This window comes from Peromyscus leucopus, chromosome 3, assembly GCF_004664715.2.
Source record: "Peromyscus leucopus breed LL Stock chromosome 3, UCI_PerLeu_2.1, whole genome shotgun sequence".
Taxonomy (NCBI): Eukaryota; Metazoa; Chordata; class Mammalia; order Rodentia; family Cricetidae; genus Peromyscus; species Peromyscus leucopus.
The window spans coordinates 71,161,398-71,186,210 of NC_051065.1; the positions used below are offsets into that span (position 1 = coordinate 71,161,398).

At 45.0% G+C, this 24,813-nt stretch overlaps 2 protein-coding genes across 7 annotated transcripts in view; one reads left to right on the forward strand and one right to left on the reverse strand.

Annotated features, from left to right (window-relative positions):
- Tax1bp1 (Tax1 binding protein 1) overlaps positions 1-6,385 on the forward strand; it is a 64,727-nt gene extending 58,342 nt beyond the window's left edge. For all 5 annotated transcript variants that reach the window (XM_028864136.2, XM_037203760.1, XM_037203761.1 and 2 more), the window contains 2 exons: positions 4,471-4,553; positions 5,349-6,385. In XM_028864136.2, the coding sequence (XP_028719969.1) occupies positions 4,471-4,553; positions 5,349-5,550 (285 nt within the window). In that variant the 3' untranslated portion in view covers positions 5,551-6,385. The remainder of the gene's footprint in view (positions 1-4,470; positions 4,554-5,348) is intronic.
- Positions 6,386-7,657: 1,272 nt separating this feature from the next.
- Positions 7,658-24,813, reverse strand: part of Jazf1 (JAZF zinc finger 1) — a 317,535-nt gene continuing 300,379 nt past the window's right edge. For both annotated transcript variants that reach the window (XM_028864135.2, XM_037203762.1), the window contains 2 exons: positions 17,457-17,626; positions 7,658-9,966 (listed from right to left, as the gene is read on the reverse strand). In XM_028864135.2, the coding sequence (XP_028719968.1) occupies positions 9,790-9,966; positions 17,457-17,626 (347 nt within the window). In that variant the 3' untranslated portion in view covers positions 7,658-9,789. The remainder of the gene's footprint in view (positions 9,967-17,456; positions 17,627-24,813) is intronic.

Sequence of the window (24,813 nt, forward strand, 5' to 3'; positions counted from 1 at the left end):
ATCATCTTACTGCGTTTTTACAACTTTACATTTTGCATATTTAATCTGATCATTCTTGGCACAGATGTTACGTGTGACAAGTCTTTTCTCTTCCGTAATCATCTGCTTCGGTTTAATTAGCAGAATGTTCTTTCTGGTCTGTGTGCTTTGCTCTCTTGCAAACCTGTGAGAAGCAGTGTTAGTATCTTGGGGTCGTGCTCAGGGGCTTAGATTTGGTAGTGATATAGAAAGTTCTTACTATGCATTCCTCTGGAATATTTGTGTTTTGTAAACAAAAGGTTTTCCGTAGTAGGAAGGACTTTTTATATACATCTAACATTTCTAAAATTCTTGTCATTTTAACAGCAAAACCACTTACAAATGAGGAGTTTTATTATGTAGTTTTAGTAAGAATATGGAAAGCAAATTTTTCTGTAGGAGTGGTTAATAGTCACAATGCCCCAGTGGGCACCTTGGAGTCAGAGTTGGGATGGCCTGCTCTTCTAGGCTATCCTGCTGCCTCTTCCTCTCTTGTGCTAGAAACTGGTGCCTTTCAGAACCCTTTATAAGACTTATTGCAGCAGTTGTAATGATACTGGTCGTGCCAGTGAATGTTTCTCTAGCTATTGCCTGCTGAACCCTGTGTAGATGATGCTCAGGAGTTTTCACAGTAGTTCTAGAGTGGGTTGTCAGCATGGCTACACAGTTGTGGAAGAAGCTGAGCTACCGATAGTTAGTTCTAACTCATACCACTGGGAAAGCGGACATAGGATCAGAGCCTTTGCCTGTGACCAGAGATTCTTACTTCTCTGGTCGTAACACCCTGAACACTTTCCTCTGTAACATTTCCTAGGCCAAAAGACCGACCTAGTAAGTTTAGTTGCCATTAAACATAGTATATCTAAGTTAAAATGTCATGTTTATTTTCAAATACCTAGTTACCTACAGAACGTATGACTGTTGGCCACTGCACAGCCTCTCAGCTTTGGGACCACATCGGACAAGCTAATTTCTCACTTCATATTAGCTTTTACGTGGCACTTGCTTTATGTTGTAGCAATGCCAGAGACTGGCTTTTCAAAGCTAGAGTGTGTGGAAAGGAGTGTTGGCACTATCCAGACCTGAAACTGAACAGTGCATGGAATTGTGTTTTCACATGGTATCTGACAAATAGAGGGTATTTCTGCATAATTTGATACTTCTTCTTTAGAATGAAATCCCATGGAATCATGACTTTCTGTGGCACCCTTGGCACCCACATATCCGGTTTTTGGAACCATGAGTCGTTGCTACTCAGCAACTGTGGTTTGTATATGCGAAGTGGTGCCTCTGCCCCGATTGCTAACGTGGAGACAGCCTGAGTCAGGGGATGTGCGTGCGTGTGGTCGTTGAGCCCCAGGGGCACTGGTGCAGACTTCGAATCCTGCTCTTCAGGACGAGCTGTTCCCCTCCCTTCACACACGTTACCTCCCACCTCTGTGCATTTCTGTCCCCTTTGTCATTCTTACTTCTGTTAGTGAAGATGTTTTATTGCAGCTTTCCATATGAGTCCTTTATAACGAGCCCCCCACTTGAAGATAGTTTCTGTTGGTAAACATTTTTCTGTCACAACTTTGGCATTTATTGTTAGAAGTGTAATTCTTAGAAGAGTCTTGTGACTCCAGAATTATTGAAAATCACAACTTTAAAGAATCAGGGCTGCTCCACATTTGACACAGTGCACTGCTTGAGCCTTCACTTTACAGTGGCCGTCACAATAACAGTATTGGTTGTAGCGTCTTTACAGACGTGATGGATATACAGTGGCATTCAATGTGTTTTTACTAAATAGCCAGAAAAGTACAACGAGGGCTCCTTCCTGGAGTTTCCTTCTTGATTAGGCACAGATAGACTCCCTCTCTTTCCTTTTTTCCTTTTATTAAACCTGGTATGCTATTTAAAATTTAGTTCCCTTAGAATAGTAGTACTGAGTAATAGCTTTATTGACATGTAATTCACATCCTCCACGGTTCACCATGTAAAGTGTGTAGCTCTGCTTCTCAGCAGAGTCACGTGCAGCCATCATGGAGTCACTTTGGAACCCTGTGTCCTTTACCTGTCAACTAGCCCTTCTATTCCTTTTCCCCAGGAATCCTTTTATCTGCTCCCTTGTAAACTTCCTATTCTAGACATCCATTTATAGAAATAGAACCATATCATGTTTTCAAAGTTATCTGTATTTTAGCATGCATTTATGTTTAGCATGGAAAATGTGCTTCCTTTACTTTATTGCTGGATATTATTCCACTGTCTGAAAATTCCATAGTCATGGTTTAGATTTATTTATTTTTATTTTCTGTATATGAGTGTTTGCCTGCATGTATGCCTGTACCCCACATATGTGCCTGGTGCCAGCGGAGGCCAGAATTGGGCATTGGATCCCCTGGAAGTGTAGTTGAAGGCGGTTGTGAGCTGTTATGTGGGTTCTGGGAACTGAACTCAGGTCTGCAAGTCTTCTGCATTAGTTGCTGTTCTATTGCTGTGAAGAGACACTGTGAACAATGCAACTTATAAACAAAAGCATTTCATTGGGGGCTTGCTTACAGTTTCTGAGGGTGAGTTGAATGCATATCATCATGGCAAGAGGCATAGCACTGGATCAGTAGCTGAGAGCTTATATGTTGAGACAAAAAGGCAGAAACCAGGCAGAAAGACCCTCAGAGTCCAGCCTCAGTGACGCACCTCCTAATCCTCCAAAACAGTTCTGCCAGCTGAGACCAGGCATTCAAATATATGAGCCTATTGAGACCGTTCTCCCTCAGACCACCACAGCATCTTAACAGCCCCAGAAGTCTTTTAAAATAAACGGTTTGCAGTCTTCTTCAGTTTCTAGTAGAACTTGACTCAAGTTTATTATTTTAAATATTAATATAAGATGGCACCTCATTCTTTTCCCTTAAAGAGCTGTGTGATCAAATGGTAAAATATATTGAAAATTTTGAGTTCTTATTTTGCTTTTGACCTTCTGCCCCAGTTCTATTACGTATCTGCCTTAATAACTTCACTTCCCAATCCATTCTGCCATTTCCATTGACATGGACTTGGGAATGAAGTAGGATAGAAGACCCTGCCTGCTTTCTTGTTATTTTTAGTTCTTTTTAAGAGAGACAACATTTAAAGTTATTTTCTCTTATATCTCAATACGAAGAAAGTATTGAAAAACAACACTGAATATTTTGTATACTAAGAATGAAATATTTTGCAGAAGCCACTCAGTGTTTTGATGGTGTGCGCCTGTAATCTCAGCACTCGGGCAGGAATGGGAGGCTTGCTGCAAGGTCAAGGCCAGCCCCTCTATCCAGCTGTTTCATGCCCCGTCTTAAAGCAGAGTCAAAGAGCCATTCTCCAGTTGTTCTGTGTGTCAGTCTACTTCCTAGCTATCTGTCATAAAAATGTAATGACAAGAAACAGCCCATTTTCTGAATGCATATATTTCAACTGAAAGGCAGATGTACAATGTTTTTTTTTACTGGAATTTAAGGTCCCTCTTCTCTGGAAAGCACACTCTTTAGAAGACCCCAGCCCCAGTAAATGAACTGCTCATTCACGAAGTGGTCCTGGAATGACTTCATTATGGTTGTAAACACACTAAGTGGAGATCTGATTGATCGTTTTGAATATTAAAGAGTCATTATAGGAACTAGTTGCTTTGAAGACTTTCCATACTTCATGGCTCAAGCTATCCTCCAAATAGGTGATTCCTTATTTCATAAGAAATGGCTGTTTTTCATTTGAACATCCAGAATTCAATATTTCTTATCATTATTGGAGACAGAGACTCACTTTGTAGCCTTGACTGGCCTAGAACTCACTATGTAGACCAGGCTAACCCCAACTCATAAAGATCCATCTGCTTCTGCCTCCTGAGTGCTCGGGTTAAAGGCCTGTGCCACAGCACAGCTGGCCTCCCCTAGTCCTTTGGAGACCTTCTTGGTATGCAGCCATGTCTGCATCTCAGGTTGAGCCTCCTTCCTCAGCCTCCCGTGTTCTAGGATGACCGGCATTGCTGCCATGGCCAGCCTTAGAAGTCTGCTTTGAAAAGACAAGAATATGTAGATTATTGTCAGCTTATTTATGGCTTAGTGAGTAGAAATTGCTCTTCCTCTTTTCTCTCCTAGGATTTATTTAACAAGCAGGCGGTTAACATGTCTAATAGATTGAGTGTGGCACTTCAGCCTCCACTGTACTGTGCTATTGGCTGACTCATGGCTACTCACAAAACTGTTGAAAGTGGGGGAGTGAAGGGTAGTGAGTTGTATGGGCTGGTACGGTTTGGGTCCCCAAAAGCTGTATTCGAAATTTAAATGTATATAAAATAAATGTGTGGAAGTTTAAATAATAGGGCTGAAAATTTAATGGGGTAATTGAGATGTGATATGAGCTCACTTGGTTTAAAGACTTGACACTTGGTTTCACGCTTCTCAAAAGTTGCCCTGCTTTGTTTTGTGGCAGGAAGATGACAATGGGCTGGCCCCTCCTGATCCAGCCAATCAGCATGTACGTGGTCATGGCGCAGGCTTTTGCTTTGATTCCAGGCAAGTTTTTTCCTTTGTAAAATTACATAGAATTATGTAAGATAAGTGATTCTAAAAAATCGTTTCTGGGCACTTGTTAAAAATACAGTGCTCAGAGCATAGCGTATAGAAAGTAAATCCCAGGTAAAGGGTCTAGCTACTCACTTTACCTTGCTTTCTTGATGATTCAGACATGTACCATCCTTTGAAGAGCCAGTGGCATAGAAACTTTGAAATAGAGACTTTTAAATTCTATGTGTCATGTCTGTGTGTGGGTTCGTACACTTGAGTTCAGGTGCTTGAAGGGGCTGGAAAAGAGCATGAGGTTCCCTGGAGCTGGAGTTCAGGCAGTTGTGAGCCATCCAGAGAGGGTACTAATCTCTGCTCCTCTGCAAGAGCATCATGCACTCTTATTCATTAAAGCCCCTAAAATTCTTGGCTATTAAACCCAATAGTCACTGATGGAAAATTATGAGTTGTATTCATTGTTAGAGTTAAGAAAAAAGAAACAAAATCACTCAAGTTGAAAAGTGAAAAAGCATTTTACAGTAAACCTCATTCCACATAATGTCTGATCTGGATAGATTTGGGGTTGTCAATCCAGTTGTGAAACCAGATTTAGTGGTGACTTTGTAAAAACACATGCTGCACACAGTACTAAGACTCTAGAAGCATAAAGAGGTTCACTAGACTTAGACGACTTTGAGGCTAAGCTGTTTGGTACAGCTGTCAGCTCGATAGAGTACTTGTGTCCACTGATGGGTGCTGTTACAATGAGAACATACCTAATTCTTCATTTTCTTCTTTCTTTAAAAGCTTTGATGTTCACAAGAAGTGTCCCCTCTGTGAACTGATGTTCCCTCCCAACTACGATCAGAGCAAATTTGAAGAACACGTTGAAAGTCACTGGAAGGTGTGTCCGATGTGCAGCGAGCAGTTCCCTCCTGACTACGACCAGCAGGGCTTTGAAAGGCATGTTCAGACCCATTTTGATCAGAATGTTCTAAACTTCGACTAGCTTTTATTAGGAGTTAGTACAATTTAGCAGTTTAAAAAAAAACAAACCCTCAAATAGAGACTAAGGAGACTTCAAGGTATCACTTCCTGTCCCCTCCTCTACACTCTTTTGATTGAGAACTACTTTGGAGTGTGGTGTCGCAAGGGCCAGGGTACAGCTTTGACTACAATAAATACAGTTTTAATCTCTGTTAATCTTGTCTGCTTTAAGAAAAGTTCTTATGTGTTTATATCTCTATTTGTCCTCCAGTTAGAAAAGGTATATGAAGGACACAGGAATTATTTTAATGTTACTGAACTGAAAATATAAATGTGTGATAGTTGTAGATTATTTAGCATAATCAGAAGATTTACAAATTTCTGTTGATCGTTGTGATTGAGCATGACTACTATTATGTAATAAAAAGCATCTATCATAACAGTTCTGTGAAATAATTCTTTGAATAAGAAAAACCCATAATTTAGTCAATGATAAATCCTATGTAGATTTGGAGCTGCATGTAGAAATGAGATCACAGGCTTGAAGATACCCTTATTTAATATGAGAAACACTGGCTCTAGGAATTAATATAAGGTATATTTTGCTAATTTTGAGATAAAAATTTTAGGTTAATCTGGATGATTATTTTTAAACTATTAAATTTGTATTTATAAGTAGTGAGAGAATGGACCAAGATAAGCCAGGTATCATCTCTTCTCATTAAATGACCTTGTCAGTGGTTTGTGGCATAAAATGACAGACTGTGTATCAGTGTCTTTCTCACATTTTTCTGATGAGAATGCAAATTGGAAATAACATTCCTCAGTAAGTGATTAAATAGAATTTACAACCCAAATCCAACTACTGTGTGTCTTAGTTACAGCCCAGCGGTGTGGTGCCCGTTCCCATTAAAGAGGACATGTTGTGCAGGGCTCCCATTTCATGACCACATTTGCAATAGGTTTTCACTGGCCTGGTGCCGGGGGCCTTTACTTCTGAACTGTGCTCCTTCCTCTTCTATGATGGGAATGTTATAACTTCTCATTTGCTGCTTTAGTAGTTACCAAAAGATTGAGACCTGTTCTGAGCAAACTGGGTATTTAAGATGTTAAGTAAATATTCAGAGCTGGTCGTCTTCTGGGCTGCTGTATGTGAACTATGCTAGAGACTGTGTTGCTGGTATTTGTAGGAGCAGAATTGGTGTATTATTTGAATCATTTGAAAAGGTATATATGTATATGTTTTAAAATACTTCTATTTTTTACATTTATTTTTACCTTTTATATTTTATTTGAAAAGCTGTTTGAATCTGGGACAAACCTGTGACATTCGGATGCCAGCTGTTAGGCAGTCCTGGGAGGCAGTAACAGCAATGCATTCCCCTCCTAGCTCCCTGCTAAGTTTTACATAGAGTATACTTGGGCAGGGCTGCAGAGATGGCTCAGAGGTTAAAATCACTGGCTATTGGTCCAGAGGACCCGGGTTCAATTCCCAGCACCCATGTGGCAGCTCATATCTGTCTGTAGCTCATTTCAGATGATCTGACACCTTCACACAGATATACATGCAAGCAAAACATGAGTGCACATGAAATAACAAGAAATAAATAATTTGAAAAAGAGTGTGCTCAGCAAGGGACCGTGGGGAAGGCTTCCTTAGTAAAGTGCTTTTTCTGCTGCGTTCTGGTCCCAGCACTCGGTGACACACCAGATGTGTGCCTGGAAACCCCTGCTGGGGGGGCAGTAACTAGAGGTCTAGACAAACCTTGGAGCTCCAGGCTCAGTGAGAGACCACATCTCGGTGTGGAGAAGTGATTGAGGAATGATGCATGACATTGACTTCTGGCTTCCATATGTACACACTGCAGTTTGTAAGTATGGCCCATGCTAACCTGAAAGTCGTCTGAATATTAAAGTCCTGTCTGTAAAAGAGCTTTAGCCCCAAGCTTATGATAAATTATCATTTACAGAAAAGTAAGCAAAACATAAGTGACCAAAATCTTTTACATATCTAGATTTTGCAAAATCATTGGGAGCCTAAGAGAACAGGCACTGGACAGATGTTTTAATTCCCACAGTAAACTTGATGCAGGTTCTCACAGTGGAGCTAATTAAAATAAGGAGCCATGTTTATTTTGGGTCAGAGGCAGTTTATTTTAATGTGATTTCACGTACATTTATTAAGCAGCTTTTCTTGACAGGAATTTTGAGTAAATTGCCTTCAGGTCTAATACTTTTGCTTCTTTCAAACTTACTGTGCTCTGTCCCCAACAAAACATATGAAAATATAATTTAAAGCCCAGCTTTCACAGACACAGTACAATCCATTCACTATACACGGTGTAACAAATACCCACCCTTACCTGCTTAGTAATACTGTCACAATGAAGAAATAGAAACGGTTTGGTTTGATCACTGAAAGAGATTTAACATGCACGACTGTGTTTATGAGTGTGTGGCTGCTGAACTACTGATCCAGCCTGCGGTTTCTCACACTAGAAAGAGCAAAGCTAACTAATAATTGCTGGCCTAAAACTTTTTGGTCAACTGTAGGTAGGTATGGAGCGAGTAGGGCCTTCTTCTGTACCAGCTAGATGATTCTCAGTTCTGGAGTATCCTTTTAACGTCACGTGGCTAACACTGTATAGTCAGGACCAAGACTGCTTTACAGAACTGAGGCCATTTTTAGTGGGCAGCATCTTTATAAATATTTTTTACAACTTAGGAATGCAGAGGCTTGCCCATCTGTACAGCAGAATTGCCTTTTCACACTGTGAGGAACTGGGAAGGGAGCACTACTGTCTCCCCGTGGGGATGTCAGCAGACGACAGACGTTCTTTGAGAGGGAATCCCTGGAGTTGGCTTTTCCCCAGTGTGTACTGTGTGGAGTTAGCTGTGTCAGAGCAACTTGGATTGCGCATTAGGCAACTGGTAAACTCTTGTGTTTAAAGAATAGCACTTGGGAGAAAAGAACACTCAACACATGATGGTACTGTCGGTGAGAGAAACTGGAGGAATGGTCCCGATGTAGGTCACTCTTAGTGGGTGTGTTAGTCCCGCGTTGACCACCTGCTGCAAGAAGCACTTCATTGTCAGTAAGGCTTATTTTCAGATCCGGGCGAAGGTTTTCCAAAGCTAAAGAGACGTTTCTAGTGAAAATGCAGACATCTACAGTGCGATGGGAAAGTGCCTTGAAGAGAGTCAACACTGAGCACGAAAGGGGCTCTAGGGGTCGGTCTTAAGGATGGTGTTCCTCTTTGAGACGTGTTTCACTTTTATTTCAGATCACACCCCCCAGATCTCTTAGGGCAACGGTTGCAAGAATTGGCAACATATAAACACAACATTGTTGGCAATAGAGAACTACAAAGTGCTTTAAAACCTCATCTGTTGATGAGGCTATAACTAAGTTTCACACACACACAATTTGCACTTAAGTATTTCAAAGTGTTTCTTAACAGATTTCAGGGGAACTATTTCAGACACTGCTCTCTTGGTCCACAGTAACATTAGGTATAAATTCAGTCTCTTGCACCCAGCAGGCACTCAGTGAGTGTGTTGTTAGTGAGTGAACTGAGTCTTTTGCACAAAGATGCCATTTAGAACACTAAAGTGATTGGTAAGTTCAAGGGCAAGAGTTTCAGCTTTGTAAAGGGCAAGATAATCATTAAACAGAACAAAACAAAGCACACCTTTTATGCATGTTATTTAAATATGAAAATACTTTTAGCATATTATGTTAAACATTCTTATTTATATTTCCATTACCTAAAGTCTTTCTACTCACAAATACTAACTCCATTATGTAAGGCATGGTAACCAGTTTGATAATGAAGGTATTATTTTGGTTTTATGTGAGTTGATGTGTTAAAAAGCTTCAATCACATTACAGTCTTGCAAAGCATCTCAGTGCCCGCCCCTCCACCCCCAGTTAACACCACTGCAGTGTGATTAAACAGTACGCAACATGCCCTTCCTTTGATTTTGTTTGGGGAAAATGTGCTGAAGAACCTAGAGCTTTCTCGTTTAGCACCTTATATCGAAGTAATGGAAATGGGTGTGATGATTTACATGTGCAAATGTACAAAATCATCAACTCTACAAAGACACATCGTTCCAAAATGACAGAAAAGTTTAAAGCATGCATTTAATCATTTCTCATTAAAGGGTTGCTGAGTGCTCCCCCTGAAAAAGGTGGCTGTTTTCAAAATCAGCAACTGCTGGTGAGGAGTTCTTGGCACAGTTCTGCCCAGCACGTCCGTCACTGCTGCATCTTCCTGATCATCTCCGCTGACACCGGGGGGTGGAAGTTGATTGTGTGGTGCCGCAGGCCCTGAGCGGTCTTATAACTCTTCCCACACCGACATTTGAATGGTTTGCGGACGCGGATCTGCGTTCGGTGGCCATTCTTAGCATGGTACTTTATGCCATTCACATTCTGTGGAGAAGATAAAAAATTACCTGTGAGGAGGCTTGTTACTCTTGTGCAAACCTTGGCATGGGTTAGATTCTAGGAGAGTAGCTACTGGATGGCATCTTGGGATGGCCTTCACGTGGGTCTGTTAGGCCTGGGCTGTATACAGTAGTCTGTGTGAGAGAATTAAGGGTGCACTTCCCTTGGTTTCTTGAAGCCTCGCTTCTCAGGCACTAAAGCTTGCTACTCAGAAAGGAGTTAATTGGAAATCCTATGAATGTTTCGGAATGACCAACAAAATATCTTTCTAAAGAACACACCAAAAATCAGATCGAATATAAGATGTGTAAGTTTTTTATTTGGAAACTCATGGTTTAGGGTCACGCAGCTGTGGTAAGTTTCCTGCCACTTCCCTGGCACACCTTGCCTAGAATCTTGACAGAGTCACAGTCCTGACAGTTAGCCCTGCTTGGGCCAAGCTGTGAGTGGACACTGCCGTTACTGATGTACCGCATTGCAAACAGCATGCTTTTAAAATTTAGATTATTTATATAAAGTTGGCCCACGACTGACAAAATGCTGGTTGGATTTCTTAGCAACAGATAAGAATCAGGATGTTCAGATGAGCAGAATGCTCCAGAAGCCACACAGGGCTGCTTACAACTGGCCCAGTCTCAGTTCCAGGGGATCACCCTCTTCTGAACCCAGAAGAAACCTTCACTTAGCTGGACATAAACACAGACCCACTTGCACACATAATTAATAATAAAACAATTTAAAATGTTTCCTGCCCAAGCTGCTTTCAGTCATGGCGTTTCATCATAGCAGTAGTAACCTAACTAAGAAAAGCTGTGGGTGTTACGTTTGGGGTAGGAGGGAGAGAACAAAGACAGTCTGAGGAGACTCCCAGGGACGGGGGCTGTAGAGTACTTGTGTGGCATGCACGAACTTCCGGATTTAGTCCCTAGCACTTTCCAAAAAACTTGAAAAGACTCCTGAATCCAGCGCGCTGAAGTTGTCCTCTGGTTCACAAAAGCTAGGAGTTTGTCTCGTCTGCTTGCTAACACCCTGTTTATCAGCTCAGTGGATCTTCAGTGAACCCTAGTCTTTCTGTGGGTGAAGGGTCACAAACATTTCAGGTCTATTTCTGGGACTCTTGTTGGAAGATGGGTGTCTTCAGGTTCCCATTGCTGTCGTAAACCCCATGACTGACGCAGCTTGGGGAGGAAAGGACTTATCTCACTAATAGTCCCATTTAACTGTCAGCATCCAAAGCAGCGAAGGCAGGACCTGGAGGCGGGAGCTGATGCAGAGGCCATGGAGGGGTGCTGCTTACTGGCTTGCTTCAATGGCTTGCTCGGCCTGCTTTCTTATAGAACCCAGGACCACCAGGCCAGGAGTGGCCCCACCCACAATGAGCTGGGCCCTCCCCCATCCATCTCTAATTAAGAAATTGGCCTACACGGTGGCCCACAGCTGGATCTTACGGAGGTGTTTTCTCAATTGAGGCTCCCTCTCAGATGACAACAGCTTGTGTCACGCTGAGGTAAAACTAGCCAGCGCACTGGTTAAATAAACACCCCTAAGCCTTATTAAGGTAGAAGAGAAGAGGCAGAGTAACTGGTAATGCATCCAGGCTTGGATTTTTATACCTAGTTAGGCCAGAGAGTTGAAGCCAGACAGACATTTAAAGCTTGCCCCCACGAACCCAGACACAGCCCACCAGGAGTGGGACGTGAGTCCGGCAGGCTTTGCTGCTGCCTTTTCCTGAAAAAGGACAAACCTCCCATTCCGGCTTTCCGCTGGGAACAAGGAAGGCAGCCACATGTTTGGAAGCATGTTATTTCTCAGGATCGCCGAAGAGCGCAGACTAGCACCTCAGCTGCTGTGGTTTCCCAGCTCCCAGTATCAGTGGGGAAGCCTCGCCACAGTTCGTGGACAGATGGCATTCTGTCCGTGAGAGAAGGGGTGTGTGCCTGTGGGTATGCAGAGGCCAGACGAGGGCTGTGACGACTGCGTCATCATTCTCTGCCTGGCCTTCATTCTCAGCCTGGGGCTAGGATGGCAACCAGCAAGCCGCAGCCATTTTCCAGGCTGCTCCTTCCTGGCTGTGGCTGCCTGCTGTGGGTACTAGATCCAGACACAAACACATGCCCAGCAAATACTCTCCCCAGCCATCTCCAGCCCTGATTCTGTTTTGACTTTATTCTGTTTTTATTGTGTGTGCTTTTGTGTATGCCACATGGAATTCCAGGTACTTGTGAGCTGCTGATGTGAGTGTCTGGAGCTGAAAGGTCATCTGAAGAGCTGGAAGTACTCTTAAGTGCTGTGCCATCTCCAGCTTCTTAAAAGCTTTCTTCCACCTAGTCGCTCAGATGTGTAGGCAAGAAGAGCGGCTATGGGTCACTCAAATTTGTGATGACATTACTCTCTTGAGTTTCTGCCCCTCAGAAATATTAACAAAATGCTCAGATCCTCTGGAGTCTCAATTTTGAAAGAACAGGAAAGTTCACACAAAGCAAAATCTAAAAGTTAACACTGGAGCTTGATGCTGCCGGATGAGCAAGTCCCATTTTGGGTGAGGGAATGACTTGTAGAGAATGACTGCCTTCGGGAATTGGAAGGGCGTCAGGTAAGGCAGTTGTATGGTCTGTATTTCCTTAGGTGTCCTCCCAAAGTGCTAGCTACTGCTCAGTTCCAACACAGCTGGTGATCTGGGCACTTTTCCTACTGTGAAGGGCTGGGACTCCCAACAGTCTTGACCCTGGGCTAGCTAGGAAGGCAGGCCACACAGGGGCCCAGGAAAGGGCTTAGGTTTTGGGGGAATTTGGATCCTACCATTAAGACGTACTGCTCTTATCAGACTAGACTGATGAGCAGAAAAACTACAGGCTGTTCCATAGGAGGCCTGAGGCGGACGCTGAGCTGGGCCTCTGTCCTGTTCCATGTTTGGTCTGAGTGTTTCGGCCCAAATCTCCAGTATATGATGTGCCTGGATAGGGAAACTGAGGTTCAGTCCCTTGAGGTCCTCACTGTTGTAGGTGAAGGGAGTGGGGAGGGTTCTTGGGGAATTTGGTGAGGAGGAAAGGGAACACACCAGCTGAGGAGAGTGTGGCTCAAGGGGCCCATCTGGAGCAGCGGAGGGGATTCTCAACAGCCCCGAGGCCGCACGAGAGGCACGTCTCGTCTCCACAGCACTGGCCACACTGGGGCTAGTCAGGCCAAAGCAGGCCTCTCCCATGGTCATGTGCTCAGTGCACGCGTCCATATGCAGGTGGTGCCAAGGGACTAGGGTAGGACAGGCGCCCTGCTCGCATCTAAGGCGGCTCAGGGGTTAGTGTATGTGTGTCAGAGAAGTCACCTATTCATATACAATGTTACCTGAGGAAATTCCTTCGTAAATACTTCTGGAGAAGAGAATTCTGTGGGCAGAATTTGACTCTGTTCCCTTACTGTTAGAAGTTTACTATTTCCTACATTAGTGCCTACATTTTAAGAGATATTAGGGAAGACTTCTTGTGGAGCTAAGGGTGGAACCCAGAGCAAGTGTACCACTGAGCCACATTCTCAGTCTAGGATACATTTCTAAGAGGGAAATTAGGGACTTAACGGAGCACAGTGAAGGCTCTGGTTATTTACTGCCGAGCTCCAGTCCCTTAGGGATCCAAAGGTGACTGGGTCCATTTGAGCCCCCTAAGTATCAGAACAGACTCATTGTTTCTGTGGGTCTGTCTGCTGCATTCTCAATCCAGGGACACCTATGAAGGGACTTTGTTTCGCATTTCCTTTTTTTGTTGTTGTTGTTGTTTGTTTTTTGTTTTGTTTTTTTTTGAGACAGGGTTTCTCTGTGTAGCTTTGCGCCTTTCCTGGAACTCACTTGGTAGCCCAGGCTGGCCTTGAACTCACAGAGATCCGCCTGGCTCTGCCTCCCGAGTGCTGGAATTAAAGGCGTGCGCCACCACCGCCCGGCTTCTTTCAAATGTCTTAAGTCACATTTAACCCTCACCACTAGTGTACAACTCAAGGGGGAGAGACTGTGCACTTGGACTTGTTTTTACACTTTCCAAGGGTGAGGTCGGGGTGAAGTAGGGTGTGGGTCTCTGCTCTTTGGCTCCAAAGCAGAAGAGAGGAAGCTGCACAGAGGTGGGGGAGGCGTCAGTGCCCTTGGCAGGAAGCACTTGGGGGTTTGGAAAAACAAAACCAAACAAACCATGCTGCCCTGTCTTGCCAGTGCGTCAGGTGTGGAGAGCCCCAGGCCCCTCTTGGTCCCTCTTCTCCGGGTGTGACGCTTTACTTGGTTCTGAGGTTATCTACCACATCAGGGGCCGTGCTGGGTGCTGGGGGGGGGGGGGGCTGTAACAGCAGCTGGCACCTTCAGAGCACTGGGTATGGGGAGAGACCTGTCCAGAGTCGGCACTGGGAGCCTGACAGAGGCAGGAGAATTACAGTAAGAGGTACCAAGAGACAGGAAGTATGGGGCCCAGAAATTCCACCCACTGCATGTCTGCCAAGACGGCTGGGCTGAAAGGCCGCATGGCAGACATGCTCTGTCTGGGATTTGCTTCTGTCTGCATCCTGCCTTCTCTTCAGGGGAGCCAGGTTAGCCCCTGAAGTCAGCTAGCGGCCTGGAGATGGTAGCACCTAGCGGCCTGGAGATGGTAGCACCTAGCGGCCTGGAGATGGTAGCACCTAGCGGCCTGGAGATGGTAGCAGAGAACCTGTAGGCAACACTTCATTGGCCACTCGTTTCCCTGTGCACCGTGCAAGTGTGGCCTCTGCCTTCTCTCTAGAAATCAGTGTTCATTTTTAGAAGATGACACAAGCTGAGACTCACAGCCAGCTCTGAAAACTGCTCTAGTAGTCTTCCTTGTGGGACTTCCTCTTGGGGACTGCCAGCTCCCAAATAATGACATGGGAACTTACTATTGGTTATCAGAGTTTGGCCTTAGCTTAAGGCTTTCTCCCAAGTAGCTCTTACAGCTCAAATTAACCTGTTTCTATTAGCCTACGTTTTGCCACGTGGGTTTTTACCTCCCTGCTGTACAGTATGTTTGGCTCCCTCCGTGTCTCACTGGCATCCCTTGCATGCCTAGGTTCATCCCGAGTTCCTCTCTCTGCCTAGAATCCTGCCTATTCTCTCCTGCCAAGCTATTGGCCACTTCAGCTCTTTATTGAATTAATCACAGTGATACATCTTCACACAGTATAAACAATTATTCTGCAACAACTGCTTACTCATTCCTTGTTTCCTATGCGCACATATATGAAACACACATGTTAATAAACTTAGGTTTGTGTTTCACCTTTATCTTATTACAGCTATTGGGGTGGGAGGTATTTTTCTTCCTCTACAGAGTTCTGGGGGGAGCATCCTAAACCAAGGAAGATGCAGGCACCAGGCCTTCCTGTTCGGTCTCTTTTCCGAGTCCTAATCTTTATGTGAAGTCTAGGAGCTTAGATGGAGTGAGGAGAACTACATCTGAGCCAGTGTCCAGCAGGAGAACACCTGTCAGAAACTCCCTGCTGGATGCAGTGTAAAATTAGAGTCAATAAACAGTATGGCTGCCCTTCTGGATCCTGCTTGATTCCAGAGCACACCAGCAGGTTTCGACCCCCCTGGCAGTGCCAGTGCCACTAAGTATACCGTGAAGATGAACTAAGTCTGTCACAACAGCTCTGCTTGCGCTACAGCCTCGGAAGCTCAGCATCTCGTTGGGAGGAGGGGCCGGGTATCTCTTCTCTGGTGTATGGTCACTGGGCATTCTCGCTCACTTCCCTTACAGACATTAGGACCACTAATCCCACCCTGTCAGCTGCCAGCTAACGCTGCCCAAAGCCTTCATCCCCTGCAGCAGGGGTTCCCTAAGTTTGTCCTTGACCTTCAAAGGAGAGAACATTCACGGCTGCCTGTCAATCCAGACATAGACAATTAAAGGAAGAAGCTGCTGGAAACTTAGAGAATAAGAAGACAGAAATGCATGGGGTACAGAATAGGAACAAGGAAAAATGTAGCTAGAGGGAGGGGGAGGAATGCCCCGCCCTCAGGACCAGCGTGAAGGCGGGGCCTGTATCTCCTCCCTTGTCTGTGGTCCCTCAATGCAAGTTATTCCTTGGACTCCTCCTCAACATGGCTGATGTGCAAGGCTCTGCCCACACGGTGTTCAGACACTGGGGAGGAGGCAGCGAGAAGGGGAGCAGCTGATCGGAGAGTGGGTCAGCACAGGCAGGACAGCCCTGCCGTTCCCTGTCTGCCTCGTCCTGGAAATCCAGACAGGGGGAAGAAGCTTTCTGCAGTGAGCGCTGCCCTCTGGGGCTCCCCACCTCCCTCTGCCCTTTGGGGTGTTGTACTGGGACTGTTAGAGGCCCCCTTTTCTCTGTGCCTCGAAGCTTTGATAGAGAAGCTGCACCTGTGTGGTTTGTGATGTCTTGACCTGGCCTGAGCAGCCCTCAGGAGGCGGACAGGACTCACATCTCTGTCCTAGGGCTTGACTTCCTGTTTAAGGGCCTCTGGACTAACCGTTCACAGAGAAGGTGAGTGGACCACTTACCTTTCTGATGCCTTCCTGGTTTCTGCTTTTCCATAGCAGAGGTTAAAATACTGAAAATGAACTGTTCCATTAAGTTCAGAGACACAGCTTGAAGGGCGGCGTGAGAAGAGCTCATGCTGCCTACCAATGTTCAAGCCGTGAAAACAGCCAGTGTGGACAGACGGGCAAGGCAGTGTGCTGTCCAGTCTACCAGGCATGCTTGGGACTTTTCCATTTCTACCCCAGTTGAGTTTAAAGAGCTGCTAACACCTGTGGGGACTTCCTGCAGCTACTTCTCCTTGTTGGTTTGTTTTACTGTTTTCTCCTTAGTTTTCTCAGTAGAAAAGTTAGTGCCACCAGCTACCCAGTGAGGACTGTTAGAGACACAGCAGGTCCACAGAGCAGAAGCTGAAGTGAGGGGAAATCAAAGCATTTTCTTCTCCTGATCTTTTATGGGGAAGGGGGAAGGGGGTGAGAACTACCCAGCTGGAAGGCAAACACCCTGCCTTGTTTTCCAGAAGGCTCTGTAAACCTGCTAGAGCTTTTACAGCTTCGGCCACCTGGAAATCTGTCCACTGAAGGAAGTGTTTGGCAAGTTAGGAGGCTGCCACAGTCCTGGCTCTGGTTCTGTGGTGCTGAATGGAAGCGGTCCCTCCTGCATGCTAGGCCCTGGTCTCTCCCTCGGATACTCCAGCTCCTGCGCTAGACATCTGACAGGCCCTTACTAAGAGGATCCAGGCCAGGGGCCTCCTACACAAGATCTCTGCTGTGAACCTCCCACATAAGTCAAAGAAGGAGAGACCCCTGCCAGTCATCCAGCACCAAAGGCGATGTTCAGCAGAGGACACTGGGCATGTGCACATGAGCACAGGAGAGGAGGTGTCTGTTCCTGGCCCACAAGCAGACTCTCTAGAAAGTGAAGGGCCACCCCTCTCACAAGTGCTCCTCTGCCAGGCACTTACACCAGTGAGGAGGTCTTTCCTTTACCTTGTATCGCTTTTTACATCCAGGAACTGGACAGGCAAAAGGCTTTTCTTCCCCTCCATTCATGCACATGGAGCTGAGGATTGCTTCAGAGCTGATGGCACTCTCTGTGGTCCAGGACTCATCGCTATCAGACTCCTCGTAGTCCACCTCCTCCTCATCATACTCACTGCCTGTGGAGAAGAAAAGACGTGCAAGGCCGTCAGAAAGTGTCACCTCCCCACAGACCTGCCCCAGCCGCAGCACAGGAGGGTCAGCTCACAAATAAGGAAACAGACTTATTACAGTTAGAAAGCTCAGTCTCAGCTTAGGCGTGTTCCTAACCAGTTCTTAGAACTTAACCCATATTATTTAATCTACCTTCTGCCATGTGGCGTGTTACCTCATCTCCATATGGCCCATCCTGCTTCCTATCATGTGTCTCACAGGAGACTCCGCCTTTCTTCTTCCCAGAGTTCTCTCTGCCCGGAAGTCCTGCCAATACCTCCTGCCTAGCTATTGGCCATTCAAATTTTTATAAACTGATTTGTACATATCCATACTTGTGTTAATACAGATATGTATGTTACCTTTTTTGTTTGTTTGTTTTTTGAGACAGGGTTTCTCTGTGTAGCTTTGTGCCTTTCCTGGGACTCACTTGGTAGCCCAGGCTGGCCTCGAACTCACAGAGATCCGCCTGCTTCTGCCTCCCGAGTGCTGGGATTAAAGGCATGCGCCACCACCGCCCGGCTCAAGATATGTATGTTACCTTTAAAAGGTTGTGTGTTTTCAGAACAAAAAGACCAGACACCAATGAAGACAAGTAGCACAGGTGATCCAGCCTCTCAGAATGCCTCTGTTGCAGTTTCCTCAAAATTCTACATCCATAACATCTTCAATGCTGCTAGCTGAGATGGTCCAGCCTCACAGACTACTCCAGCCAAGACTTCAGATAAGCCCTATATTTTCCCACCACACAGAGACTAAACAAAAAATAATTCAGCTAGCTCTCCTAGGACTTGACCATTATCTCAATTGTCTTAGGGTCCCCTAAAGATGCTGTCACCCCCAGACAACAGGAAGCAGTCTAGAGAACACAAACCCAACATTCCCAAGAAATGGGGTAGGTGGTTTTTGGTGGGTTATGTATATTTGTCATGTTTAGGGGGTTATGGTCAGGGGAAAAAATAAACAAAAAAGGTTGGATTCAAGGATCTTTTTCTGAAAAGGGGGGATATGGAAATAATAGAATAAAAGGGTAGATTATTGAAACTACTTTTAAACTAAAAAAAGCAACTACTAGTCTTAAATATTTTACATTAGTATTGATTTTTATACATTGATACAAATTTCAGGTTAATTTTGTTATACTGTATATATGTTTCTATTCTTGTTTAAGGTATTGTATATATGCAGCTCATTTAACAATGCAATGTAAATTTCTAATCCTTGAAAGTTATTATTGCCGGGCGGTGGTGGCGCACGCCTTTAATCCCAGCACTCGGGAGGCAGAGCCAGGCGGATCTCTGTGAGTTCGAGGCCAGCCTGGTCTACAGAGCAAGATCCAGGACAGGCACCAAAACTACACAGAAAAACCCTGTCTCGGAAAAAAAAAAAAAAAAAAAAAAAAGATGCTGGGCATCTAAGAACCTCCATGTGGAGTTTGCTTTCACTGTGGCATAGTTAGCCACTGGGGAAGAAACTGCCTTTGCCTCAACTGCTGACAGCATGTTGTCCAAATTGGACAAACAGGACACAGAAGGAGACTTGCCAAACTTTGCCAAGCCAAGGCAGAACAGTCCTTCAGAAATTCCTGCTTCACAGAAAAGTCTGTCAGATATTCTAGGCCTGTAGCCTGAAGATAGATGCCCCAATGTTGCAGAGGAACCTTGGGTGACTGTCCAGGCAGGCAAATGTCTCTGACATTTCTATAATTTTGGAAGTTGCTTGCTCTGCACTTCCTGTTTACTCAGGTCATATTTTATCCTTCTTGGGTCTCTGATGGGGTTGAAGAATAGATAATTATAGTTTTACAGTTTCCTTGTTTACCAAATTAATAAAAGAAACTCACAAAAGAGGTATAAAGTGTATAAGGTTGAGAGACATAAAAGCATAAATTGTTTAAGAAAATGTTTTGAGGTCTAAAAAGATAGTTTTGGGTTGGTAATGTAAGTTAGGATAGAAAGTGATTAGGAACAAAACTTTGGACATCAAGTAGGATAGATAATGGAGTATTTTCTCTGAATTTGCCAATGCAAATAGAATGGACATTATGGATATAATTCTTACCTGATAATTTTTCTTACTGTATATAGTTTCACTATGTTAGAATTAAAAAAAAAAACTTCCCTTATTTAGACAAAAACAGAGAAATGTTGTAGGATATTTTGATTGCACTCTGACACTCCCAAGACTGCTAATAAAGTTTACCTTGAATCAGAGGGCAGAGCTAGCTACTAGCTGACCAAAATTAGCCATAGAGGTTTTGGAGGACCAAGGAACCTACAGAGAGACGCAGGAAATAGTAGGGAGGAGCTTGGAAAGATCCTCGGCCCTTTTGGATCGAAGAAAGAGACAGAGGAGGTCGCTGGTCACTTCAAGGGTCCAAGCACAAATAGTCAACAATGACAAACCTTTTCAATACACATACAAACCAGATCCCCACATCCTGACGGGTAGAACTCTGTCCCTTGGTTTCCTGCTTTCCTAGTCTAGAAACTACAAACAGTTTTGGGAGGGAACTGAGCTTCATACATTTTAGGTATCTGTCCTTAGGAGGGGATACCTGTTGGATCTTTAGCCTATGGAGGCTATTGTGGAACTGAAGTGGGGTTATCCCAAGCCAGGAAGCAAGGAGGGCAGAAATGCCAAGAGCTACAAGGTGCAGGTCTGGCTTCTGGTAGAGAGAACATTCCTTTCCCACCTATCTCATCTGCCCTGTGGCTACACATTTCCCAGCAGACCTGTTTTGTTGAATCGCCACTCAGAAAGGAAGATGGATCCTTTTATATTCGTAAAGATGAAAGGGACTTCGCCTGGAATTGAATTAAGACTTGGCTTCTCTGGCTTCAGGACAACTGGGATGGAGAACCACTTCAACAGTGGTCCCATTTTACTCTTTTTAACGAGGGAGGCCCAAAGCCATCTATTTTGCACTTTTGCACAATACAACCCTGAAGGACATAATTCTACAGATCATAAACAGTGTAAAATAATATGTTGACAAGTCCTAATGCATTTACAAGCCCCGTGGAATAAATAGGAATTATAGCACAACATTAATAAGAATTATATGGTAGCAATTACAGTTGTGAAATTCATCCCCCAGGTGTGAGGCTAAATTGCACCAGGGGCCTGCTTAGGTGCTTCATAGGCTCACGCTGCAACATCAATTATTTCAACACCGAATATTGGCACTTTTATTGGGTTTCATTTTAATAGGCATTAATAAGACTGTTTGAAGAGCAGTTGAGCCAGCAGCCAAGGACGCCATCATCTGAGACTGAACCTTGAAGGGTCCAGGAAGGAGAGACTTCTCATTTATTGAGTGCCTCCTATGTTTCAAGTGAGCTCCATGCTTTATCTCATTTAATCCTGTGGTAACTATGAGGTAGGGAGGAATCCGAGCCCTGTGGAGGTTAAGAGGTGTCCATGTTCTCTGTGAGCTATGAAGGGGTGCTGCTTCCCTAACCTAAGGCACAACTCCCCAGCTCCCCTACAGGGTCCATCTTAACTTCCTCCACGTTTGCTGGCTCTTCACCACTTACTCAGGTAGAATCCAGGCTTTTCTGTTTTGGTACCTGCTAGCAGCTCTTGCAGAGAGTATGGGGTGGTAGAGGGAAGGGTACAGAGAAAGTAGTTTTGTTTTTTTTCTTTTTTCTTTTTTCTTTTACTAAAATGAGGCTTGGGAATTAGAAGTGGGTTTTAGTCAACCCCGCTATACTTGATTATGACACTCACCCATCACCACCTAAAATAAAAGAGAGCAAGCTTGGAAATGCTCACACCAGACGACAGGGGTATCACTTGGCCACTTTCCCAGTCTGTCCTGAGCAAAGCTCTAAGGCTATTTCTAAGTAGGGCATTGCATAAGACATTTTACTCCTAAACAAAGGCCACATGCTGGTGCCCTTTAAATTGCTGGTTAGAAAGCTGTAAATGTGATTTGGAAAGGAAGGACTTCAGAAAATAAAAATGACTAATTTACCCATCTAATTGGGCTAATTTGTCCATCTGAACACCAAGAACCACTCAGCATTTATAACCTGGGGGAGGAGGTGGGGAAGCCCCTTAATGAAGCCCAGTAGAAGATAAAACCTTCAAACTAAACTGGATCAAAAGGGACCAGACCCTGAGGGGGGCTGGAACAGGGGTGCTGGAAACCACATGGACCACAGCCAAAGCAGACAGGCAGGGATGTCATAATGTAGGGTACTTTCAGAGTCAAAGGTAGTGTGAGAGCATGAATAAAGCAGCGCTGTGGGCACCAGAGCGGGCACGTGTATATAACCCTCGTCACTGCTGCACCACAGCGCCCCAGGGGACTGCTTGAAGCTCATCACCTCCCTTGCCTGGGAGTGATGTACAAGATGGCCTGTTTGTATTTAGCTCTCTCCTGGAACCGAGAGCTGTCAGAGCTGGGTTCACATGGTGGCTTTGGCCAGCCGATTTTCCATGAAAGTGGTACAGCTCTCCTTTGCAACTTAAAGATCAGAACGAATGTCAACAGCACCCCCAGCACAGGAGGGTGACATGTAGGAAGTACTCAAATAAATGGATGACAATGTAAGAAAACTACTCATAATATATAACATATCATACTTTGGGAAAAGCCAGTTCAGAAGCCAGGCATGGTGGCGCACGCCTTTGATCCCAGCACTCAGAAGGCAGAGGCAGGAGGATCTCTCTGAGTTCGAGGCCAGCCTGGGCTACAGAGTGAGTTCCAAGACAGCCAGGGCTACATAGTGAGAGCTTGTCTCAAAAAACAAGGCAAAACAAGTCAGTTCATGAACTAGGAAAGGGGGGGGAGGGGCATGGGGTAATATGCTCAAATATGTTGTGGACTTGCATTAACATGGCCTCCCATCATCCTCTCCCATCATCCTCAACAAAGGAAAGGCAGGAAGGAGTCCACAGGAAGCCAGGCCCTGTCTGCCTTGGCTCAGCAGTACCGGTGGACAGTGTCTCCATCTCCTTTCTCCAGTGCAGCCAGGGTCCAGGCTGGGGGTCCAGGCTGGGCCCAGGTGCTGCCCTTGACAAGCTGTGTGAGCCCAGGCAAGTGACGCTTCTTTGAGCTTCAGGGTCTTAGGCAAGGACTCCACAGTGTGACCATGATGGTCATTAATGCTTACACATGTAGCATGAATCTTAAAAGGTCTTATTAATAAAAACAAACCCGGAGCCAGGTATTGGGGTCAACGCTGAAAGATCAGAGAAACAGAACAAGCCATAGCCACCTCACCTCGCCAGTTCCTCAGCTGATCCTGTTTCCTCAAACTGGAAGCCTCTGTGTCCTCGTCCGAATGGATCTCAGCTAAAAAGCTTAAAGAGGCTCTAATTCCTGGTCCTCACATCTTATATACCTTTCTACTTCCTGGGATTAAAGGTGTGAGTCACCATGCCTGGCGGTTTCCAGTGTGGCCTTGAACTCACATAGATCCAGACGGATCTCTGCCTCTGGAATGCTAAGATTAAAGGTGTGTGTGGCACCATTTTCTGGCCTCTATGTCTATCTAGTGGCTGTTCTGTCCTCTGACCCCAGATAAGTTTATTAGGGTGCACAATATATTGGGGGACACAATATCACCACATACACAGGGAACATAATTTAAGCTGCCACGCTGTAGAGAAAACACGGCAGCTCTGATCTGCTTGGGTTGAATTTTCTACCTTTTGGCACCACAGGGGCACAGGGCAGGCAGGACTTGAGTTGGGAGGGGCAGGGAGGGCTTCTGTGCCTTGGTTGCTCAAGGCAGCCTTTCCAGTTAGGGAAATAAGGACAGCCTGGAAACTCCCACAGGTGGTCTGCAAAGGTTTAAGAAGAAATGGGTTTTGTGAGTCACATGAAGAACGTCACCCCCACACATCTGTTCACATCTGGACGGACCCCATGTCGCTGTGCGCAAGCCCGGCTGTTTCTGCCATTTGTTCTCATGGGCCAACAAGGGTCGTGTCTCATCTTGTCCTCTCTCCTCCACTCTCCTTCCCTTTGCGGAGTCCTTTAGCACTAGAGACAGCTCCACTCATCCTCTGTCGTTCTAAACAAAGAGTGACTTCTCTCTCGAGAAAATAAGCCAGTCTCCCCAGAACCCCGACATGCTGCTTTTTTACAGTGCGCATCATGAATGTTCAAGCAGCGGCGTTAAGTGCAGTAACCGCGAATTCAGACCCTGCTGGGTGTCAGGTTCCAGCAAACAGATCGGCAGGGCACCCCTCTGCCCACCACGGGTCTACCATTCATCAGCAATGCCTGCTTTACTGGGGTTGAAACAACATCCACACCAACTGGGGGTGGTGAGGACAGCAGGGAGCACCATTGGCTCCTCCAGGACCACGTGCTCCTGGAGCACTCCTCACCTCCTTGCTCCCAGGCTCAGCTCATGGGATGTCGCTGCCCCTCCCCAGCAACCATCCTGTCTTCCACCGACTGACTGCCTTGCAGCTGAGGTAACAGGCCTTTGTGGAGACATCTGGCTGCTCATGTGCTGCGATCTGAACCCTGGTGACCTGGACTACACAGCAAGTCTTACTGTTTTTAAGGATTTTTAATTTATATTTATTTATTTATTATTTATTTTATTTATATATTTATTTAATTTATATTTTTAATTTATATGTGTATGTGAATGTCTGTGTGGGTATGTGCGTGAGTGTGGGTGTCTGCAGAGGCCAAGAAGAGGGTATCAGATCCCCTGGAGCTGGAGTTGGGAGCTTCCCAGTGTGGGTCCTGGGAACAGAACCTGGGTCTTCTGCAAGGGCAGTATGTATCCTTAACCAGTGAACCATGTCTCCAGCCCCAACCTCTACTCTTGACCCATGTACAGTCTTCACAAAAAACAAAACAAAACAAAAAACATAAAACAGAAACAAAAGCTTTCACTTGCCAACTTCCTATAACAGAAACACCCAACACCTTATTTCACATCATTGTTACCTGAATCTTTAATACGTGAAGGCCTGGTTTTGTTGTTATTTTTGTTTTTTGTTATTTGTTTGAGATAGGATCTTGCTAGGCTGACTTTGAACTTGGGATCCTCCTGCCTTCATTCCGTGGGTACTGGTATTATAGGCTTGTACTACCACACTCAGGCATGGTCTGTTTTTTTGTGTTTGCCCATTTGGTTAAATTTTTAAAGATTTATTTTTAGTTTTAATGATGTGT